The sequence below is a fragment of a genome, unplaced genomic scaffold (genome assembly GCF_019419815.1).
Source record: "Pyrus x bretschneideri cultivar Hongxiangsu unplaced genomic scaffold, Pyrus_bretschneideri_v1 Contig61, whole genome shotgun sequence".
Classification (NCBI taxonomy): Eukaryota; Viridiplantae; Streptophyta; class Magnoliopsida; order Rosales; family Rosaceae; genus Pyrus; species Pyrus x bretschneideri.
In genome coordinates this window covers 2,366,344-2,386,090 of record NW_025999800.1, presented here as the reverse complement: position 1 = coordinate 2,386,090, position 19,747 = coordinate 2,366,344, and the positions used below count along the sequence as shown (strand labels likewise).

Sequence of the window (19,747 nt, the reverse complement as noted above, 5' to 3'; positions counted from 1 at the left end):
AAGAATATTGATTGTTGAATATCATAAGTGACACGCCCCGACCCCGATATTCCCCGAATACCAGGATAGGCACGTGCTGGCCGACACCTGAGGGTGACGAAAGCCATTTATTGAGTACAAATGCTGAAAACAAGGGATAAATAAGGTTTATAAATATAAAAGAATAAACAATATGCAAATAAGGACCGTGTTCAGAGCACACCACTAATCTAGAACACTAAAAGAAAAATAATATAAAATTGAAAGAAACCAAGGAGTGGGTCCTACACCAAGAAGACTCGAAGATGCCGATGCGGAAGTGCCTGGACGTCGGGATTGTATGCCTCGATTCTAAGTCCTGAAGGGGGCGCAAAACAAACATGAGTGGACCAAGTTGATATATATATATATATATAATAAAACAGTTATCAACATACTAACCCCCAGGTTTTATGAAAACACTTATATATAATGATAAACATAGGTTTTCCGAAACCTAGCATGTCGTGCAATGTCTCAAATCATAATTTGCATAAATAATAAACACTAGTGAATGTCTGATATAACTCTTCAGGCCCCATGCCGGCTCCCCGTCTCTGAGCACACAGTCAGAGGAAAATACACTTCAGGCCCCGTGCCGGCTCCCCGTCTCTGAGCAGACAGTCAGAGGAAAACACACTCCAGGCCCTATGCCAACACCAAACCGTCGCCCGGGACGGACCGGATCTATCCCTACGTCCCGTAGCGGAAAGGACCACTAGGTAAGTACAAAACCAGTGAACATACATATATTGAAAATCAACTTCATAGTATAAAGTCATCCATCATCTATACTATAAAGAGGTGTTCTAAACATGTTCTAAATATCATATTGTCATCCATCAGATATTCTACAAGAACATGGGTTATAGGAAAAATAGTAATAATTCAAACTAGCCTCAGTAAGCATATTATCTCAAAACGTTTCATAAAACATAATCGTAAAGTCATGCTTTTCTGTGTATGCAATTCTACCATTAAAACATGCATTTTTAGAAGGGGTCCACTCACAGTACCTCGCCGTCGAAAGCCACGTCATCTAGCGAAGAAGGAAACGCCATCAATAATTGCCCCTAAGCACCTAAACGGTACATTTAGTCAAACTCTACTCAAACGATTAAATTTGGGAAAACGGACATCGGAAACGGGTTCAGGACGTCGAAATTAGCCTAGGAGGGGTCCCGCACGAAAACACAAAAAGTCAACCCGAGGTCAAAGTCAACGAGTCCGGGTCAGAGTCTACGGGTCAAAGTCCGGGTCAACGGGTCAGGGTCACGGGTTTGGGCTTTAGGGTTTTGGGTTAGGGTAATTGGGTTTAGGTTTTAGGTGGGTTGGGTTTGGGCTTTAACCTCACGGCCCAATGGCCCAATTAAAAAGGGTTTTGGGCTTGGTTCACACGGCCCTAAGGCCTTTGGGGTTTTAAAGTAAACAAAAATAAAAATAAAAACAGAAAGGGTTAGGGTTTTGGGCCAAATACCAAAACAGGCCTGAGGCCCGTGGGGAAAGGAAACGGCCTGAAGGCCTGGGTGTTTTCTTGGGCTGGGTTTCACGCCGGAGAAGAAGGCCGGAATTCGGCCGGAATTTAGACAAACTTTGAACGTCCATAACTTTGTTAATACTCGACGAAATCAAGTGATTCAAAAATGAAAATCGTAGTTCTCAAAGAGACGAAGAGAATGGTACCTCACACGACATCTAACTCTCCGTGGTTTGGCTGGAAAACACCTCGAAAGTCACTGAGGTCGCCGGAAACTGGGTAAGATTCAAATGAGTATAACTTATTCAATACTCAATGAAATTAGGTGAAACAAAAAGGAAAGTTGTAGTACTCAGCGAGACGAAGAGATTGATACCTCGCACGCCGGCCAACTCGCCGTGGTTTGGCCGGAAATCGCCTCGAAAGGGGCGGTGCTCGCCGGAAAACTGAGAAATGTCTCCCGAGGTGGTTTCTTCGTGGTTTGACGTCCAAAACACAACCACGGGGTTAGAAAAGAGTTATAGGCGTGAGCATGGGTGTGTGTGTGTGTGTGTGTGGGTGTGTTATGCTCGGAGAAATAGCACCGAGAGGGGGAAGGATGGAGAAATCAGAGGAAGAAAGAGAGAAGAGAGAAGAGAGACTTTTCAGAAAAAAACAAAAGAAAGGAAAAGGGAAAGGGAACCGGAAACAAGACAGGGGGTGGGCCCCTTGGGCTCACCAATTAAGGATCAAAAACAATTTTAAAAAGGAAGGTATTCCCAAACTTAGTGAAAATATAAAAATACCCATTTTCTTCCGTAAATTCCGGAACGGGTTGTTACAATAAGGATTTGAACTTAAGGATATTAATAATGTTATTTTTTTAGTGAATTTTAATTGGAGAAGAATACTGATTGTTGAATATCAGAAGGATTTGAATTTAAGGATATTAATAATTTTATTTTCCCACACCAAAATGCAATTTTGGCTCTGTTGAGAATATACGTTGACTTTGTGCCATATTATTTATGTTTGTGTGTTGGTTCAAATGTACCGGTTAACATTTTTAGTTTGGTACATTATTGGACTACAACTTTGTAATGTAACAAGAGTTTGGTACGTCATTTAATGTTATGTTGACATATATTGATAATTTGGTACATAAAATTTTTATTTTTGAAAAGCATATGTTTGAAAAAAAATGTTATAAATGTGTCTTTGTGATGTACCAGGAGTTTGGTACGTTACTTAATTTTACACTGACTCATATTGATTGTTTGGTTCATAAAATAATATCAAATTAGAACATTCCAGGCGTTTGGTACGTAAAGTTTTTTTATTTTTTAAACGTATCTGTCTGGAAAAATGTTATACAATGTGTGTTTGTAATGTACCAGGAGTTTGGTATGTTACTTAATGTTACAATGACCCATATTGATTGTTTGGTTCATGAAATACTATTAAATTAGATCATTCCATGCGTTTGGTATGTAAAGTTTTTTTTTTTTTTGAAGCATATATGTCTGGAAAAACGTTATACAGTGTTTTTGTAATGTACCAGGAGTTTGGTACGTTACTTAATGTTACACTGACTCATATTGATCGTTTGGTTCATGATATAATATTAAATTAGATCATTTCAGGTGTTTGGTACCTAAAGTTTTTTATTTTTGAAATGTATTTGTCTGGAAAAACATTATATAATGTGTGTTTGTAATGTACCAGGAGTTTGGTACGTTACTTAATGTTACACCCACTCATATTGATCGTTTGGTTCATGATATAATATAAACAAAATATTAATCATTTGGTTCATGATATAATATAAACAAAATCTGTCCATGTCACTTGTGGTGGGTGTAACAGTTCTTTTCAGTGGACGGAACAACTGCTGCTTTTTTATTAATTGGTTGATGTGACTTTATGAGTTAGAATTTTAAAAAGGACGTTTTGATATAGATCTCTCATTTTTAGACTTCTTAAATTAAATATATGTTCATTTTAACAATTTGATTAAATATTTTCCTACAATTTTGATACCATGTGTATTTTAATTAACCCATTGTAATGTACCTAAATTACATATTTTGCCAAGGCCTTTAACATATATGTTTCCCGTATCCATTTTCTTCACACCAAAATGCACGAAAGGTTCCTAGACTCTTGCTAACTAATGTCTCAGAGTTTTAATCCGAGAAGAATACTGATTGTTGAATATTAGAAGGATTTGAATTTAAGGATATTAATAATGTTATTTTTCTAGTGAATTTTAATTTGAGAAGAATATTGATTGTTGAATATCATAAGGATTTGAATTTAAGGATATTAATAATTTTATTTTCCCACGCCAAAATGCTATTTTGGCTCTGCTGAGAATATAAGTTGACTTTGTTCCATATTATTTATGTTTGTGCGTTGGCTCAAATTTACCAGTTAACATTTTTAGTTTGGTACATTATTGGACGCAACTTTGTAATGTAACAAGAGTTTGGTACGTCATTTAATGTTTTGCTGACATGTATTGATAGTTTGGTACATAAAATTTTTATTTTTGAAAAGCATCTGTTTGAAAAAATGCTATAAATGTGTCTTTGTGATGTACCAGGAGTTTGGTACGTTACTTAATTTTACACTGACTCATATTGATTGTTTGGTTCATAAAATAATATTAAATTAGATCATTCTAGGCATTTGGTACGTAAAGTTTTTTTATTTTTGAAACGTATCTGTCTGGAAAAATGTTATACAGTGTATGTTTGTAACATACCAGGAGTTTGGTATGTTACTTAATGTTACAATGACCCATATTGATTGTTTGGTTCATGAAATACTATTAAATTAGATCATTCCATGCGTTTGGTATGTAAAGTTTTTTTTTTTTTTTTTTTTTGAGGCGTATCTGTATGGAAAAACATTATACAATGTGTTTGTAATGTACCAAGAGTTTGGTACGTTACTTAATGTTACACTGACTCATATTGATCGTTTGGTTCATGATGTAATATTAAATTAGATCATTCCAGGCATTTGGTACGTAAATTTTTTTTTATTTTTGAAGCGTATCTGTCTGGAAAAATGTTATACAGTGTGTGTTTGTAATGTACCAGGAGTTTGGTATGTTACTTAATGTTACAATGACCCATATTAATTGTTTGGTTCATGAAATACTATTAAATTAGATCATTCCATGCGTTTGGTATGTAAAGTTTTTTTTTTTTTTTTTGAAGCGTATTTGTCTGGAAAAACGTTATACAGTTTGTTTGTAATGTACCAGGAGTTTGGTACGTTACTTAATGTTACACTGACTCATATTGATCGTTTGATTCATGATATAATATTTTCAGGTGTTTGGTACGTAAAGTTTTTTATTTTTGAAATGTATTTGTCTGGAAAAACATTATATAGTGTGTGTTTGTAATGTACCAGGAGTTTGATACGTTACTTAATGTTACACTGACTCATATTGATCGTTTGATTCATGATATAATATAAACAAAATATTGATCGTTTGGTACGTTACTTAATGTTACATCGACTCATATTTGTCTAGAAAAACGTTATTCAATGCAGATCTCTTTAACATACCAACCTAACTTTTGGTGAGATAAAACGTCATCACCATGAACCATTGTCATCGCCATCTCTTTTCCGTTCCATGCATTGTAATAGGAAACATCCAAAACATAATTCTTTTTGAAAATCATCAACTATCTGAATTGGTTTAATGTGTGGATTGGACCGAATTTGCTCAACCAGTATGGAACACACAATCTTTGAGGTCATCATCCCACTTATACGTTCTCGAATGCGACCGATGTATGTGTGCTGATTATTTAATGTTCGGATAATAAAATGACCATTAGCACTGCATATAAATGCATGAACACGCCACGGACAACCTTTAATATCTTTCTTAATGCAAGAAGCTGTTATCCTTTTTACTCATTTGCGACATACTCAAATTCAAAACCCATCTTAACAGCATGCTTGCATAGTTTAAGCCTGAACTCATCCGCTCCACCCTCATAATCCTGACCAACATGACTAATATAGCTTTTCCAAGGATGCGATAAATACATCTTAGCATTAGGTGTTTTAAATTTCCCCAAAAACTCATTCCCATCGGTGTACATTACACCTTCAACCAAAAGTGGTTCTGTAATATGAATATCTTGACTAGCATTGCCAATTTCATTTGATTCTTTTAAGCTCACCAATATATCAACAAAATATGTGTTCTCCTTCGTCACAGACATGTGCAATACACTCACATCCATGTCGCATTCCAAAAGACAACATGCGTATCCATTCATAGCATATGTAAGGTTAAATGAACCAACTACCAAACCATTGAACCTTGAGCTAACCTGGTAGCATAATTTGAAAAATGAAGTGTCCTCTCCATTGGTATTAGTTGCTTAATTTTTCTCTCGTTTATGTTGTTAAAAATTGGTGTAAAACATGACTTTCATACGCCTTGCACGCCCAAGCAAAATGCACGCAGCACCAATGCTTATTGAGTCATTTCATCGAACATTTGTTGGGCAACTTTCAAATCTTTAAAAACTCAGCACAACTTCTTCAGTGTGCATTGGTGTTATAACTTATCAACATAAATGAGCATTAAGCAGCAAACCCACAACAAAATAATCAATCCAAATCCCTTTTCGAACCGAGACTAAAATCGACAAAACTACAAAAAGGCATTAACTTTATGATAATTATCTGAAACCCCATTAAGCACATTACTTTAGTCTAAAGTAGGAGGGGAAATCGCACTATTCATATGAACAGTGTTTTGGACCACATTTCAGTTTATTTACAAGACTGCCACTTAAATGCTTTTGAACAACTTTTTCTGATTTCCACCCTCTGCATTTCAACCTTTGACTTGAGGAGAGAGAGCGGAGGGAGACAGAACGGCTGACAAATTGGAGAGAGAAGATGATGCCTCTGAATTTTCACTGAGACACAACTGGGTGTGGCTGTGCCGAAAGGAGAGGAAGGGGACAGAGCGAGTGGAGATGATGGAAACAGAGAGGCTGACAGATTGGAGAGAGATGGGAGCTACGGGTTTAGTGCCAGGATCTATGGGATTTTCTGCGATTTTAGAGAGAGGAATTATCAGAGAGAGATACAGAATGGAAAGCATGCGTGTATGCATTGGTTAGGGTTAAGAGGTCACGCACAGAGTCGGTGAGGAGGGGATGGGTGAGGGAGGAATGGCAGGGTGTGGGTTTTCAGTTTTCTCGGAGGGGATGGGTGAGGGAGGAATGGCAGGGTGTGGGTTTTCAGCTTTCTCCCTTGATTCAAAAGGTAATGCACTGTATTTCCTTAATTGTTTAGTGTCTAATTTGCCATTTGCTTTGTTAGAATTGCCATTCATATTTGGTTCTTTCATTCAAATTGCAATGCATGTTAATAATTTGTTCAGTTGGGTGCTAGGATTAAGTCTCAATTTTTGTAAATTAGGGCCTTGCATTGATTTAATTTATTTGTTTCTTGATAAATTTTTGTATGATTCATCATTTTTCTGTTTAGCAATTATTACAAATTTTGTGTTCTTTCATTAAAATTATCAATAGATCGTTGTAGATTTTTAGGTCATCTTAGGGTTAACTCTATTTCAACTTATTGTTTTAAATTGTTGTTCACTATTTGCTTTGCCATTGCATTTATTAAAATTGTCATAGATATTTTTTCCTATCATTAATGCTCTCATAGATATTTTATATTGTTTAGTTAACTATCAGGGTTTCCTCTTAGTCATTTGTAGGTTGTTTAGTTCACCTCTAGGTTAGCTGCATGTCCAAACTTATCCTAGAATTTAATCCATTGTCCTAATAACCATACTGTACATTAATTTCTGGTGCTCCATTGCATATAGGTAGTTGTTACCTGTTAAATATATCAATATTTGCATAAGAAGAACCAACATTTGACAAGTATAAGCAGCTGGATCAACACAGAGAGAAAACACTTGAATTTACAGCAAAATGAAAGGTTGACGCCAAAACAAAAAGAATTTAAGTAAAAAAGCACCTTAATTTACAAAGTTTATTGTTTGAATTTTGCTGTTCACTGTTTGATTTACCATTCCCTTTATTAAAATTGGCATGGCTAATTTTTCCTTCATTAAAGCTGTCTTAGATATTTTACAATTGTTTGCTTACCTATTAGACTTTCCTCTTAGTCTTTGCAAATAAGGGGACTACACAGTGTTGAAAATTCTGATATTTCTGTTTTTCATAATTTTATTTTCCTTTGCTTATGAGTAAACAAAATTAAGACTCCTTTTTAAGTTTATTGCATTTAAATTAGGGTGTGTAGGCTGTTTAGCTCACTGTTTAGTTCACTGTTTAGCTGATATTTCTGTCTTTATAAACAAAGGGGTTGCACTGTTTTCATTTTTTTGTGTTTCTTCATACTTTCCTACTGTTTTCTTCTTAACAAATCATCTTCAGGTTCATTTTCCACTTCACATCTTTCGAATCCATATGTTGCTAGGTTGTTTTTTCATTTCTTGGTTTCTTATATATTTCTGAAATTAACTTTTGATTTCATTCTTGATATGCATGTAAATCCAACACAACCATACAGATCAAACCATCCATTCACACAGCAGCCACAAGACAGACCATTAGTGAGGTATCTATCTATCCATTTTAAATTTTGTTTATACAAAGTAATTTCTGATGCAAATTTCTTTACTGTGTTTCAATACAAACTCTTTTTCCTTCCAATTTCTTTACTATGTGATGTATCCTTGCAGCTCAAGTATACGCACTTTTTTCAGAAACAGAGTCTCATCCACCGGAATCTGGATTTCCTAGCAGCAGGTATATCCTAACCCTTTCACAATCATTTGTTTTAGTCATTAGAATTTTTTTCCTTTAATTTTTTGTTGATACAACAATGATTGATTATGAATACTTGACTTCATCTTTAGGAATGGGTTTAACAACCAAACTTAACTTTTTCTACTTAAAGCATTGAATTTTTGCTTTTGGTTTTTTTGTTGCTTTGATTGTGGTTATCAAAATTTGTTGTATGTCTATGTACAAATGTATGTGCAAGTATATGTATCAATATATACCTAAGTATATATCTAAATATATATATAGGCATCTGTATAGCTATATGTATATGTGTGCATATATAAATGTGTATGTACATATGTATGCATGCATCTCTGTTTGTATGTACATGTATATGTATGTATGTATGCATCTATGTGTGTGTGTACATGCCTATATAGGTATGCATGCATGCGTGCATGTGTATATATGCATCTGTTTGTGTACGTGCATGCATATCTATAGACATGACTAATGTTAAATAACAGCCACCAAAAGTTTTGTTTCACAGAGTGAGTTTTATGGTTTTCCACTATGTTTTTGTGAGTTTTATGGTTGTCCACCATGTTTTTGAAGTTACCTATTTTCTGTTATGTTTTGCATAATTTTATGCCTGCAAGTGGTTTGGTTTAGGGTTCTAACAGAGAGAGGTTTGGTGTATCGCAAGAGGATTTGACAGATTAGATTTGGGGTTTGATTTGTGCGATTTGCAACGAGAGAGAGTAGGATTTTACGGATTTGGTTTAGGGTTCTGACACGGAGAGGTGGGGCATGTCCTAGAGAGGGGATTTCAGGGATTACGTTTGGGTGAGATTTCAGGGATTATATTTGGGGTTTCATTTGTGCGAGAGAGAGAGAGAGAGAGAGAGAGAGAGAGAGAGAGAGAGAGAGAGAGAGATGGGACAAGGGTAAGTGAGAAAGAATGTAAAAGTCATTTTTAGGGCCCATTTCGAGGGATTTGTTTGCCTGCCCTTGCTGCATCCTTTTGATTCTAAAGGTAAAAGGGTGATCTTAAAGTCATTTGTTTTGAGATGTTGAATCCCATATTGGGAATTCAAGCCTTACGTAAATAGTTTGAATGATCTCGGGCATCTCCACCCATCACCAATTGGTTTCGGATTGGATGCTCAAATTGTAATGGAATAAAAGGTATTGTTCTTTTTTTATTATCTTTCATTGTTTGAGTGAGGAATGTAAAGTTTATACAAATTGCTTCCTGATGGTGTTTATGACTGGTTTCTGTCAATTGGTGTATCTTTTGAAATTTGTCCTAAATGCTTCGTGAAAATTGATGTATGTTGTCTAAATAGTTGTGTTTCAGTTGCCTTTTTTGAGCTTTTTCCTTCCTGTATGATATCTGCTTTTCCTAACCTTTTTCGTAGGATATCAGCTCCATGATCTGCTGGTTGCCTGTGAAGTTTTGGTGTTTAATTTCACTCCCCAATTTCTAATTTTGTGGAATATGATTTTACCCAAGTTAATATTTTTACGAAAACCACACAAATTACATTAGTTAAGAAATTGTCTCGATGGGAAAGTGTAATTTGGGATTCTGCAAGTTTGTAACTTTTGATGTTGTTCTGATGCTTTCTGTTTCTTAAGCATAATTATGTTACCTAAACATGTAGATTTTTCATTGCTTTTGTATCATGCAATATTAACATTCTATGTAGCCTCTTAGATAATATTACAATGAATTTACATAAACTTTTAGTTAGTTTTCATAAGACAATTTTTTGAAAACTGGTGTGTTTACCTTCTGACTACTTAATCGATTTAGCTTGCAGTTTAACTATTGCAGTTTTTATGGATTATGGTTTTATATGGATTCCATTTCTGAAATGAGCATGTGTATCTCATTGTATCTAGAAGTTATTTCGGTTGAAGTAACACACTTAGCATTTGTACTTTGGAGTTGCGTAATTGTCCTTGATGTGTTTTTTTGTTTGGAAAATTTTAGATGAGAAATACTGGATAATTTAATTATAGCCATAACTTGCAATTCTAAATAAAAGGCAGTTAAAAAAAAATGTGGATAAACATGCTGTGAAAGGGCTGATTCCAAAACACATTTTAACAGCTTTATCCGGCTGATAATTCAGAACATTATCAAGTATAATTGATTGGTCGTCAGTTAAACCTTTATGACATTTACCCTTTGTTTGTTGCACTTTCACAAATTTAATCCATTCGACCATCACAGTTTTTTTTTACTTTTACAGTTTTCCCATGGTTTCCAGAATGCATTTTCGATCTTAATACTATCTGCTCTGTTGCTTGCAGTTATCAGTTTTTTGCTATAGTGCGGAAGATGTCCACTCTAAAAAAAAGTGAACAATGCAATCTCTGTAAGCCGTTCTACATCTTTTCAGCTAGGAACATTTTTGCTTCAACACCTGCATGTTCTTTGCTTTGCACGTTTGTGCTTGGAACTTAGATGCTAGAATGAGAACAAAACAGTCTTTATCTTTTTTGTCAACTACTCAAACATGTACCTAACCTAGAAGATATACATTTTTTCACCTTCGCTACAAGGGCAACATGTCTGTAAACTATGTGTTACTTTTGTTTATTCTATATATTAGCTAACCAAAACGTTTCGTTTCGTCCTTTTAATTGTACAATGCAGTTCAATGTATAGAATTTTACCCCTTTTATTACTTTTTTAATATTTCAATCCTCTTTCAGAATACTAATCCGTAAACTTATTAAATTTATTCACCAGGTCATTTTTCTTTCAATCCCGAAGTTCGTATTTCAGGAACTTGGATGGTTGGACACAGCACTTCGCCCTTTGGCTTTTGAGGTATATTTATTTGCTGTTGTTATGGTGGAATGTGCAATCGTTATGTCTTAAGTTGAGCCTGGTTCTTTAATAAAAACAACCAAATGTATTGACTTTTGCATGTGTTTCGTGTGAGAACACCAAGTTGTGATGTGTTTGCATAATGGTTTGAATCTGTGCTTAGGTTGGTTTGAAACTCAGGTTGGGTTATAGTTTTGTTCAATTTTAATTTCATTCTCTGGTTTTAGTTTCTAATGAATGAAGAGAATCATTCTCAATGACTACTAGAATGGCATCCTGTATAGCTGCTATTGCATTGTCATGCAAAACTTCACGCTTATTGGTGGTTAATTGTAGGTATATGTGACCATTGTCTTTTCAATTGGTAAAAAATCTTCTCTAACTTCTGAAAATTCATGGTCAGCATTGAAAAGAAGTGTGATTTGTTCTTGGCCATCATATTTCAAATCAAAATTGGTTCTGTCATGAATAATTTAAATGATCAGTTCTTTTATTTCAGAGCAATATTTTTTCTTTATCGGTTTATGTAGATCGCGTAACGTTCGATAGTTGATGGATTGATGCCTAGAATCCTACTACTAATTTTGGGCTACAGGCTTCACCATTATTTACAGCAGAGATGTTGTTTTAAGAGTAAGAGAATTTCAATCTGCATGAACTTTGTGCACTTTGAAATCTTTATTTTCGGCTCATTCTTATAACATCTTTGGAAATATTTCAAAACTTGACTCCCTTTTTCTTAGTCATGATTGCTATTATCTTTTTAACCAGGTCATGAGAAAAGTTAGGGTAAGCATGTACGAGTATCAGCTGGAAAGCATGTTTGTTCACCACATGAGGCGGATAATTGTTCAGATGTATATGGATTTGCTTTTGTTGGACTGTGCTGCTTTAAAGTTCTGGATTGGTGCTATCAGTGAAGATGTCCCCCCTGTGCTGCGTTGGGGACTTTCTTGATTCAAGTATTATTCACTTGGTTTTCTTATTTTCTTACAAGTTTTCATTTGAAAAAAAAAATTGCTTCATTCATATGCATTCTATGTTGCTACTGAGGTTTACAATTTTTTTACTTTTTGCTTTTTATTTTTCCTCCTCAGGTAATATTTTCCTTTTACTGCATATTGTATCTTCTATTTGGGAGTGCCTCTGTTTTTTTAACTTGCTGAGAATGCCTCTGTCAAAATTTTAAGGGCCTTTCTTTGTTTCATCCAATCATTTTCTTCATTTTCTATGTCCAACTATGAAGCATTTTTTTTTTATTGATATAAAGACCTTTCTTTCTCCAATTATGCCTCTGTCAACTCTTTTTGATTTAAATGCACTCATTTAGCACTCACATTTTTCTGATAGAGTAGATGAAAAAGAGGGAAACATGGATTATATATGCGCCTTCACTTTGTTTTCTTATACGTCCTCCTGTTATGAGATTAAATTTAACAGACATCCATACTAACAGCTTCGGGTTTCAAATTTGTAGAAACCAGCTGTGATCTGTTGCAAGAAAGACTCAGAAAAGAAAATACCTCTACGTACCGAAGATTATGTCCAACTTTAGCATGCTTGAAACCGGTATGCTATGCCATCAGCTGCTTCTAATTTTGTAAACAGTTAATACTATCTTAAAATTGAAATGCCAATGATTCGAAGCTCATGACTGAATTATTATAGTTCTGTAAGATTTATTGAATACTTTTTTTCAAACTGTCTCTCGCAGCGGAATCACAACCACCAACAGCTATGGCTGCGCAGTTCGTCGTCGTCCAGTATTCCTCCGAAATTCAACTCTCTCTTTACTCTCTCCGACTCAGTGCGTCTCTATTCTTCCAGGTACACCCATATCTATATCCCAAACGACTCTTTATATGTATCTATTTGTTAGAGAAGGCTTTTGCCCTTTGGGTTCAATTTTATCTGCTGTCTGCGTTGGATTTGATGTCTTCTCAGTCCTTATTTTTTTATCCAGCAATGGAGCTTGCATTATCACTTGAGAAATTGGCAAATGAAAGCTGCTTCACTTGCAGAGTGTAAAACATTCATTGTTATTGTATGATGTCTTCTTAATATAAGATGATTAGGTGTAGGTGATTATATTTTGTACCAGTAACATGGGTTGGTTGGTGTTATGAATTAACAATTATGTGATCGTGAGACAATTGTGCAAAGATAAAGTATTGGATTGGTGTTTGGTGTGGGTGTTATGAATTAACAATTATGTGATCGTGAGACAATTGTGCAAAGATAAAGTATTGGATTGGTGTTTGGTGTGGGTGCAAGTTGTGCCGGATTAGTGCTTTGGAGCATCATTTTTGAAAAATCATATGGTCAAGTCAGAGAAAAATGTTAGTTACTTGCTTATATACTGTAAGGATGCTTGGGCTGGTATATGTATTTCCACATATTGCATTGGCAGCCACAAACATTTGTGTTTTATCCGGCAGTGTGATGCCATTTTTATCCCAACAGGTTCTGGAAGTGATCTCTGTTTCTGTTATCAAATGTGTGTAGTTTCCTATTTTTTTTCTTCTTTTGGCTGGAAAGTAATGGAGAAGATAAAATTTGAAAGACACAGTTGTGGTAATCCTTGAGATAAAAGTAGATGATCCAAGTTTTACTACATATATTTCAAGGAATTAATGTTGGATGCAAAGAACAATGTTACAGTTTCACCATCATACGTCCAAATATTGTAAGTTTGGGACTTAACCTAAGGTGTAGTTAGCAAGACCACTTACAAGTTATAAATGTTTTTTTTTTTTTTGGGGGAAGCAGTTGAAAAACTTGATATCACCTTTGCATTTGTATGTTATCAATGTAAAGATTATTCTTTTGATCAGTTAGATGTCAGTTTTATAATCAATGCTTTGGTTAACTATAAATCCACACACCGTTTTCATAAGATTTGTTTTTCTGCCAACATGTTAATTTTGCTCAATGATAATGCCATAATTGGAATATTTTTTATAGAAATGATGTAATGGGTTAATCTGAAATTTCGAACTGAACTCTTACATGACTGCTATTGCACATGCTCCTCTTTTTTGGTTGTTGGGTTTTATTTTTATTTCATTTTTTGGTAAATGCAATTGTTGGTTTTGCAAAGAACTGACTTCTATCTTATTTTTAGTTCTCTATGCATGTAGTTTCACCTTTTTTGATCTCGAGTATCTGGTTGGCTTTATTTATCAGGCCCAGGGTTGTGATTCTGGATGCTGACATGATTAACCACACTTGGTGCGGAGAAATGCAAGCATGTTGCAGCGTATTATGGGTATATTGCTACTACTTTTTTTCCCCCTTTCTGTAAATGATACTAGATTTTAACCAAGACCAGATTGTATCAAACAAAAGCATTGTTTTCCAACTGGTATAAAACAAGATTCTTTTCCACCAAAAAAAGACTAGGTATCCATATTGTATCGTTATTTTCTTTATAGTATAAACCTGTTGAATCAACCATAGAATTGGTTTTGGAGTTTTCGTTTGATCAGAGAGTGTTTTTTTTGGGTGAAAGTTTTAATCGGTGAGACTCGGATGAAAATGGAAGAATTTCTCTAAGAATCAGACCCTACGCATTCTTACTGTTTAATGCTGAGAGTTTTTATTCTGTTATATTATAATGGAACCAATGCAGGTTTACTTCGACTACATGAGGAGCTTCAGAGTTGAATTTGATGAGTTTTTTGAGGAAGGAATGATATCAGAAATTGAAGTTGGATTAGGTCCGTGTGGAGAGCTATGGTATCCTTCTTATCCTGAACGGCATGGTTGGAAATATCCTGGTATTGGTGAATTCCAGGTACCTTAACAAATGGTGATCCCTCCTTTCATTAGTGGCATGCATAATAGCTAGGGACTGACGGTTATTTATAAATGTTTAAGTTAATAGCTCGTCATTCATCAGTGGTTATGAACTTAAGCCTGTAGCTCATTTGATTTTTTACTTCTATCTGAACTTTGAAGTAGTTCTCTGATTCAACCTGGTTTAGTCGATCCCCTTTTGTCGCGATGCCAATTTACGGTTCTTATCATGTAAATTGGTTGAATGTTGCTTCTGTTTCTTATGAAAACAGAGAATTTTTTGCAACCACGTCTTTTGTAATCAAGAACGTTCAATTTTGTCCTATTAATTGTACAATGTCTTTTCATATCAACTATGTTGAATGTATATAAAAACCAAGTTGCTTATCTTACCGACCCCTTTCACTCATCTATTCCTCTGTCCATTCATGGTTATGTTTAATTTATTCAGGTTAAATGTGTCTTATTCATGCAATTTAGGCTGGTGCATTCAAGTCCCGCAGCAACGCGTGGGCATATTTTCTAGTTTATATCTAAACAACAATATATCACAATCAGTATAAATGAGCTATAACTATTTATCACAACGTACCACAGATAGCAAGGTAGACGTTGTAGAGAATCTTGATAAAACCTTCTGAACGTACCAGCTTCAAGCTTCTGAATATAAACGTCTAATTATCTCACATGATATCAATATAAAATAGTGAAAACAACCACTAATTGAAATGGATAAGTCCATTCAAAATTCAAAAATGAGGATCACAGAATTCAAAAATGGGAGAAGAATTCTGGAAACACTACTAGTAAACCATACGGCTTCCTACAAAAAAGGCCACGTACAGAAATATATCATCCTAAAAGGATATATATGGAATTTAATAATTAACATTTTAAATTAAAAAAACACAATAATGACATGTAATCTAAATAAATATAAAAATGTTGACATGCCTATCGTTTACTCGCCCTAATCAAATTTCAAACTAGAACCAATGTTTGATCTAAAGAGTATTAGAAAAGTGCAAGGGATTCTAATTTTCCCATTTTAAAATGGAGAAAATTGTAGTAATAATCTCTTATTTTAATCTAATTGGAGCAATGGTCTCTCAATTAAAAATTCATGACCATTTGTCCTTTAACTCAGCAAAACTCGCAGCTATAGTCTTTTTCGTCAATTAAAAATAAGTCACGTGACATGCACGTAAGACTAAATCAAAGGGTAAATATGGAAAATCAAATGAGAAAAATTATTATTCTCTTATTTTAAGAGTGCTGATAAACACATCTCATTGTCTTATTTTTCCACCCACATTTTAGTATAAATTTAATGTCAAATTTACCCTCTTGTGAAATGACATGTAAGGACCAAAACAAAAATGTCATTTTATGCCAGATTGCCCATTTTGTTATGCCATTTCCTTGTGTCCGTTCATTGTCTCTCTGAAAGAAAAAAATTCTTCTCTCTTTCAATTCAATTATTGGGCCTCTATGGGACGAAATCTCATCTCTTGTAAACAAGTATTTCTACTTCCATTTTTTCTTTCTCTAAAACCCTAGTCTCAAGGATCAAATCAAATATGAACAAACTGATCATATATCACCCATCACTGCTTCATAAGATCCTTGGCTTTAAACTCTCTACCCTCCCAGCCCTTCCTTTGATTCTAATCCCGACCCAAACCTCACCTCCCTTCTCTCTCATTTCCCTTCTTTCTAAAACTTTAGATACATAATCGTTTTACAAGACTATAGGTATCTAGCTTCTAAATTAATATATAATCGTGTTTACTCATGACAAAGATTTAGAAAAACCCTTTAAAATAAGGGCAATAATAATTGATGAAGATTATAATCGCACAAAGTGGGACAAAAGCTTATATGAAGCATGTTTACTATCATATCATGTCTCATTCTAATAATATAATGTCGTGCAGAAAAAAAAATTATACATAAAATTATATTATTAGATCAGAACATCCTTACAATAAACTCATTGTATGTAATGTCCCAAAAAATCGACAAAGTTTTGCTGCATCTTTAATCAAATCCCAAGTTTCTTAGAGCTTTCCCAAATAAATAATTGATGCTAATTGGATCCATTTTTTCCCTAATGTATAATGTTTTGATTATACAAGATGATTTGCTACCCGCCTATTGAGGGCGCAGCCTTGTGGTGAATGGAATGAGGTACTATTTAGAAATACGATCTCTCCGCGACTCGGCGAGCGGTTGCTCCAACAGAAAGCCATGTTCTACCCTTAGTTCCTGGAGGCCTAATATAAATGCATCCTATACGAACACAATGTGAATTGCCTCAAAGACAGTCAAGCTTTTTACTCACTGTGCATCGAAAAGGAATGGTCGAATTCGAAACTTTTCTCTCGAAAATACCAATTACCAAAAAATGAACGTCACTTTGGAAGATATGTGGTTTGGCTCTCAGCATGGCTTAAAGTAAGCCAAAAGAGCTCAAACTCCTCGGTAGGACATGGTTAATATGCTCTTTGATCTTGAATGGGATAAATTGCTCCAGATCAGGTTCTTACGGATGAACATGCTTCGGGACATCGACCCTATGGTCAGAATGTTTAGTTTGGAAGCTCCGCTGGTACTAAACAAGTAATCCCCCTTTTCTTCTTCTCTTCATGTATGTGGATGGCCTTGATAGGCACTCCAGGACCCGCCAACGCTCGTGAAAGCCCGGGTCGATCGGTCCTCCATTTATCCGACCGGAGGTATGGATAATGAGGCCTGCTTTACAACCTTCTTCCTTATGGTCAACAAGACTTAGGCCTGGTTTGGTACTGAGGTGATTCTGAAAAAAGCTGGGAGTTGTTTTTGTGTTTGGTAAACATTCAGCTTCAGCTTTTTTTCACAGTTTTAGGTGAAAAAAAGCTAAAAACAAGAAGCTGCAAAACCCATCTTTGAAAAATCGGCTTTTTTTCACATCTGTTTTACATAAAATTTACCAAACACTATAATACTGCTTTTTTTTTTTCAAAAGCACTTTTACAAAAAAGTTTACCAAACACTCTGCTACTTTATTTCACAGCTGCTTATTCACACAGCACAGCAGAAGTAGCTTTTTTTCAAAGCACAGCAATACCAAACCAGCCCTTACACAAGTTGACATAGCCTCCATATATATGTTCTTTTGAGCTTGAATTCATAATATAATAAAATGTCTATAAAGCTTTGCTTCCCCCCTGTTGTCATAGTACTCAGCTCATCACTATTTTGATTCCATTCAGGATCGACGTCTAAATTGGTACGATAGTTGTAACATGAGAAAACTACAAAAACACAACTTATTTGAATAACTGAGGACTAGCCCGCTTTTAATTTCCCATTACTCGAGGAAAATTGTTCTCATGTGAAATCGTTTTTTTTAGATTGTAACCCTTCGCTTATAAACTCTACGCATATTCACTCATGATTGCTGAATGGGAAATTAAAAGCGGGCTAGTCCTCACTTATAAACTCTACACAACTTATTGTGCAATTACAAAATAACTGAGGACTAGACCACTTTTAATTATAAACTAATTTACATAATTATTATTTGATTTAAAATATTTAAAAATGAAATATAATTCAAAATTAAAAGAAAAATTATTCTCCTCCCAACTCCCCGACCTCCTCCCTAACATTACCCCCTCTCTTTTCTATGTCACAACCTTAATCATTTTTCAAATTGAAAGTTTATCTCTTATATGTGTTATTTCTCATTAATTTTCATTTTTCTGTAAAGAAAAAAGGTAATTCTATCTCATATAATTTTTCTTATGAATTTTTTAAAAGAGATTGAATGAAATGCCTTTAATTGGCTAACATAGATAAACACAAGAACTAAATTAGCCAAATCGAAAACACGAGCACTAAATCGGCTATATGGCTATAACACAATGACCATTTTGACATTTAAGCCTCGTAATAATTAATAAACCCACGAGCATGTGTTATGTTCATTTTTTAATGTTAAATGCTGAGGATTTATAGATCGTGTTTCCCAAACCCGACCGATATTTTCTCTAGGAGCACTCTGATCTAGCAAAGAAAATTTCAGATTCTCCTTAAATATAGTATACACAAAAGTAATAGAATAATGTTACAACCATGTCCTTAATTAAGGATCTTAGATAAATGCACGATCTGCGCTCAAACATATGAAGAAGGCTTACGTGCAATTAAGAACGAAATTACAATGAGTCTTCATTCTCTCTCTAAAGTTTAGAACACCATAAATGATATTGAATGAATTCTTGAACGTAAACTCGTATTTCATTTTGGTTATTGTGACTTAGTTTTTTTTTAGGCCAAATCGGATAAATGATCTCTGTGGTTATAAGGTATTCGGAAGATAGTCCATGTGCTTAAAAAACTCGAATTTAAACCCTTGTGGTGTACTCCATTAGCAAATTTAGTCCAAAAGTGATTTTTTCGTTAACTATCTGTTAATACATGGGTAAAATTGTACTTTGACATGTGCACTCTTCCTCGTCTCTCTGCTCTCTCTGTAATTTGAATTTTCAATTCTTGTTGTTCGTAGAAAGCAACGAGAGGCGAGTCTTGAAGCTTCATGCCGATCTCAATGACAGCTTTCTCAAAACTGGTTTTGTGCAAAATTCAAATTACAGAGAGCAGAGAGACGAGGAAGAGTGCACATGTCAAAGCACAATTTTACCCATGTATTAATAGATAGTTAACGGAAAAATCACTTTTGGACTAAATTTGCTAACGGAATACACCACAAGGGTTTAAATCCGAGTTTTTTTAGCACAGAGGCTATCTTCTGAATACCTTATGACC

General features: G+C 34.7%; 1 protein-coding gene and 1 long non-coding RNA gene across 5 annotated transcripts; one reads left to right on the top strand and one right to left on the bottom strand.

Moving 5' to 3' along the window:
* Positions 1–279: 279 nt before the first annotated feature.
* On the bottom strand, positions 280–1,774 carry LOC125471729. Its single transcript, XR_007253800.1, has 3 exons — positions 1,702–1,774; positions 1,035–1,099; positions 280–337 (listed from the first exon to the last, which is right to left on the bottom strand). It is a non-coding gene; the product is annotated as an uncharacterized LOC125471729 (long non-coding RNA).
* A 4,450-nt stretch (positions 1,775–6,224) lies between these two features.
* Positions 6,225–15,264, top strand: LOC103964899. 4 transcript variants are annotated; one of them, XR_007253886.1, is made up of 11 exons: positions 6,225–6,790; positions 8,075–8,122; positions 8,247–8,313; positions 10,615–10,679; positions 11,057–11,137; positions 11,668–11,770; positions 11,909–12,099; positions 12,615–12,706; positions 12,852–12,964; positions 14,324–14,405; positions 14,769–15,264. XR_007253886.1 is itself a non-coding variant. In XM_048572562.1 (10 exons), exons 6-10 carry the CDS (start codon positions 12,060–12,062, stop codon positions 14,940–14,942), a joined length of 501 nt encoding a protein of 166 aa, XP_048428519.1. In that variant the 5' UTR covers positions 6,243–6,790; positions 8,075–8,122; positions 8,247–8,313; positions 10,615–10,679; positions 11,057–11,137; positions 11,909–12,059; the 3' UTR covers positions 14,943–15,264. The 4 variants fall into 4 exon arrangements, 3 of the variants coding, with proteins under 3 accessions (XP_048428519.1, XP_048428521.1, XP_048428520.1); XM_048572562.1 differs by lacking the exon at positions 11,668–11,770 and having other exon boundaries at positions 6,243–6,790; XM_048572564.1 differs by lacking the exons at positions 6,225–6,790; positions 11,668–11,770 and adding an exon at positions 6,904–7,477.
* The last annotated feature ends 4,483 nt before the right edge of the window (positions 15,265–19,747 follow it).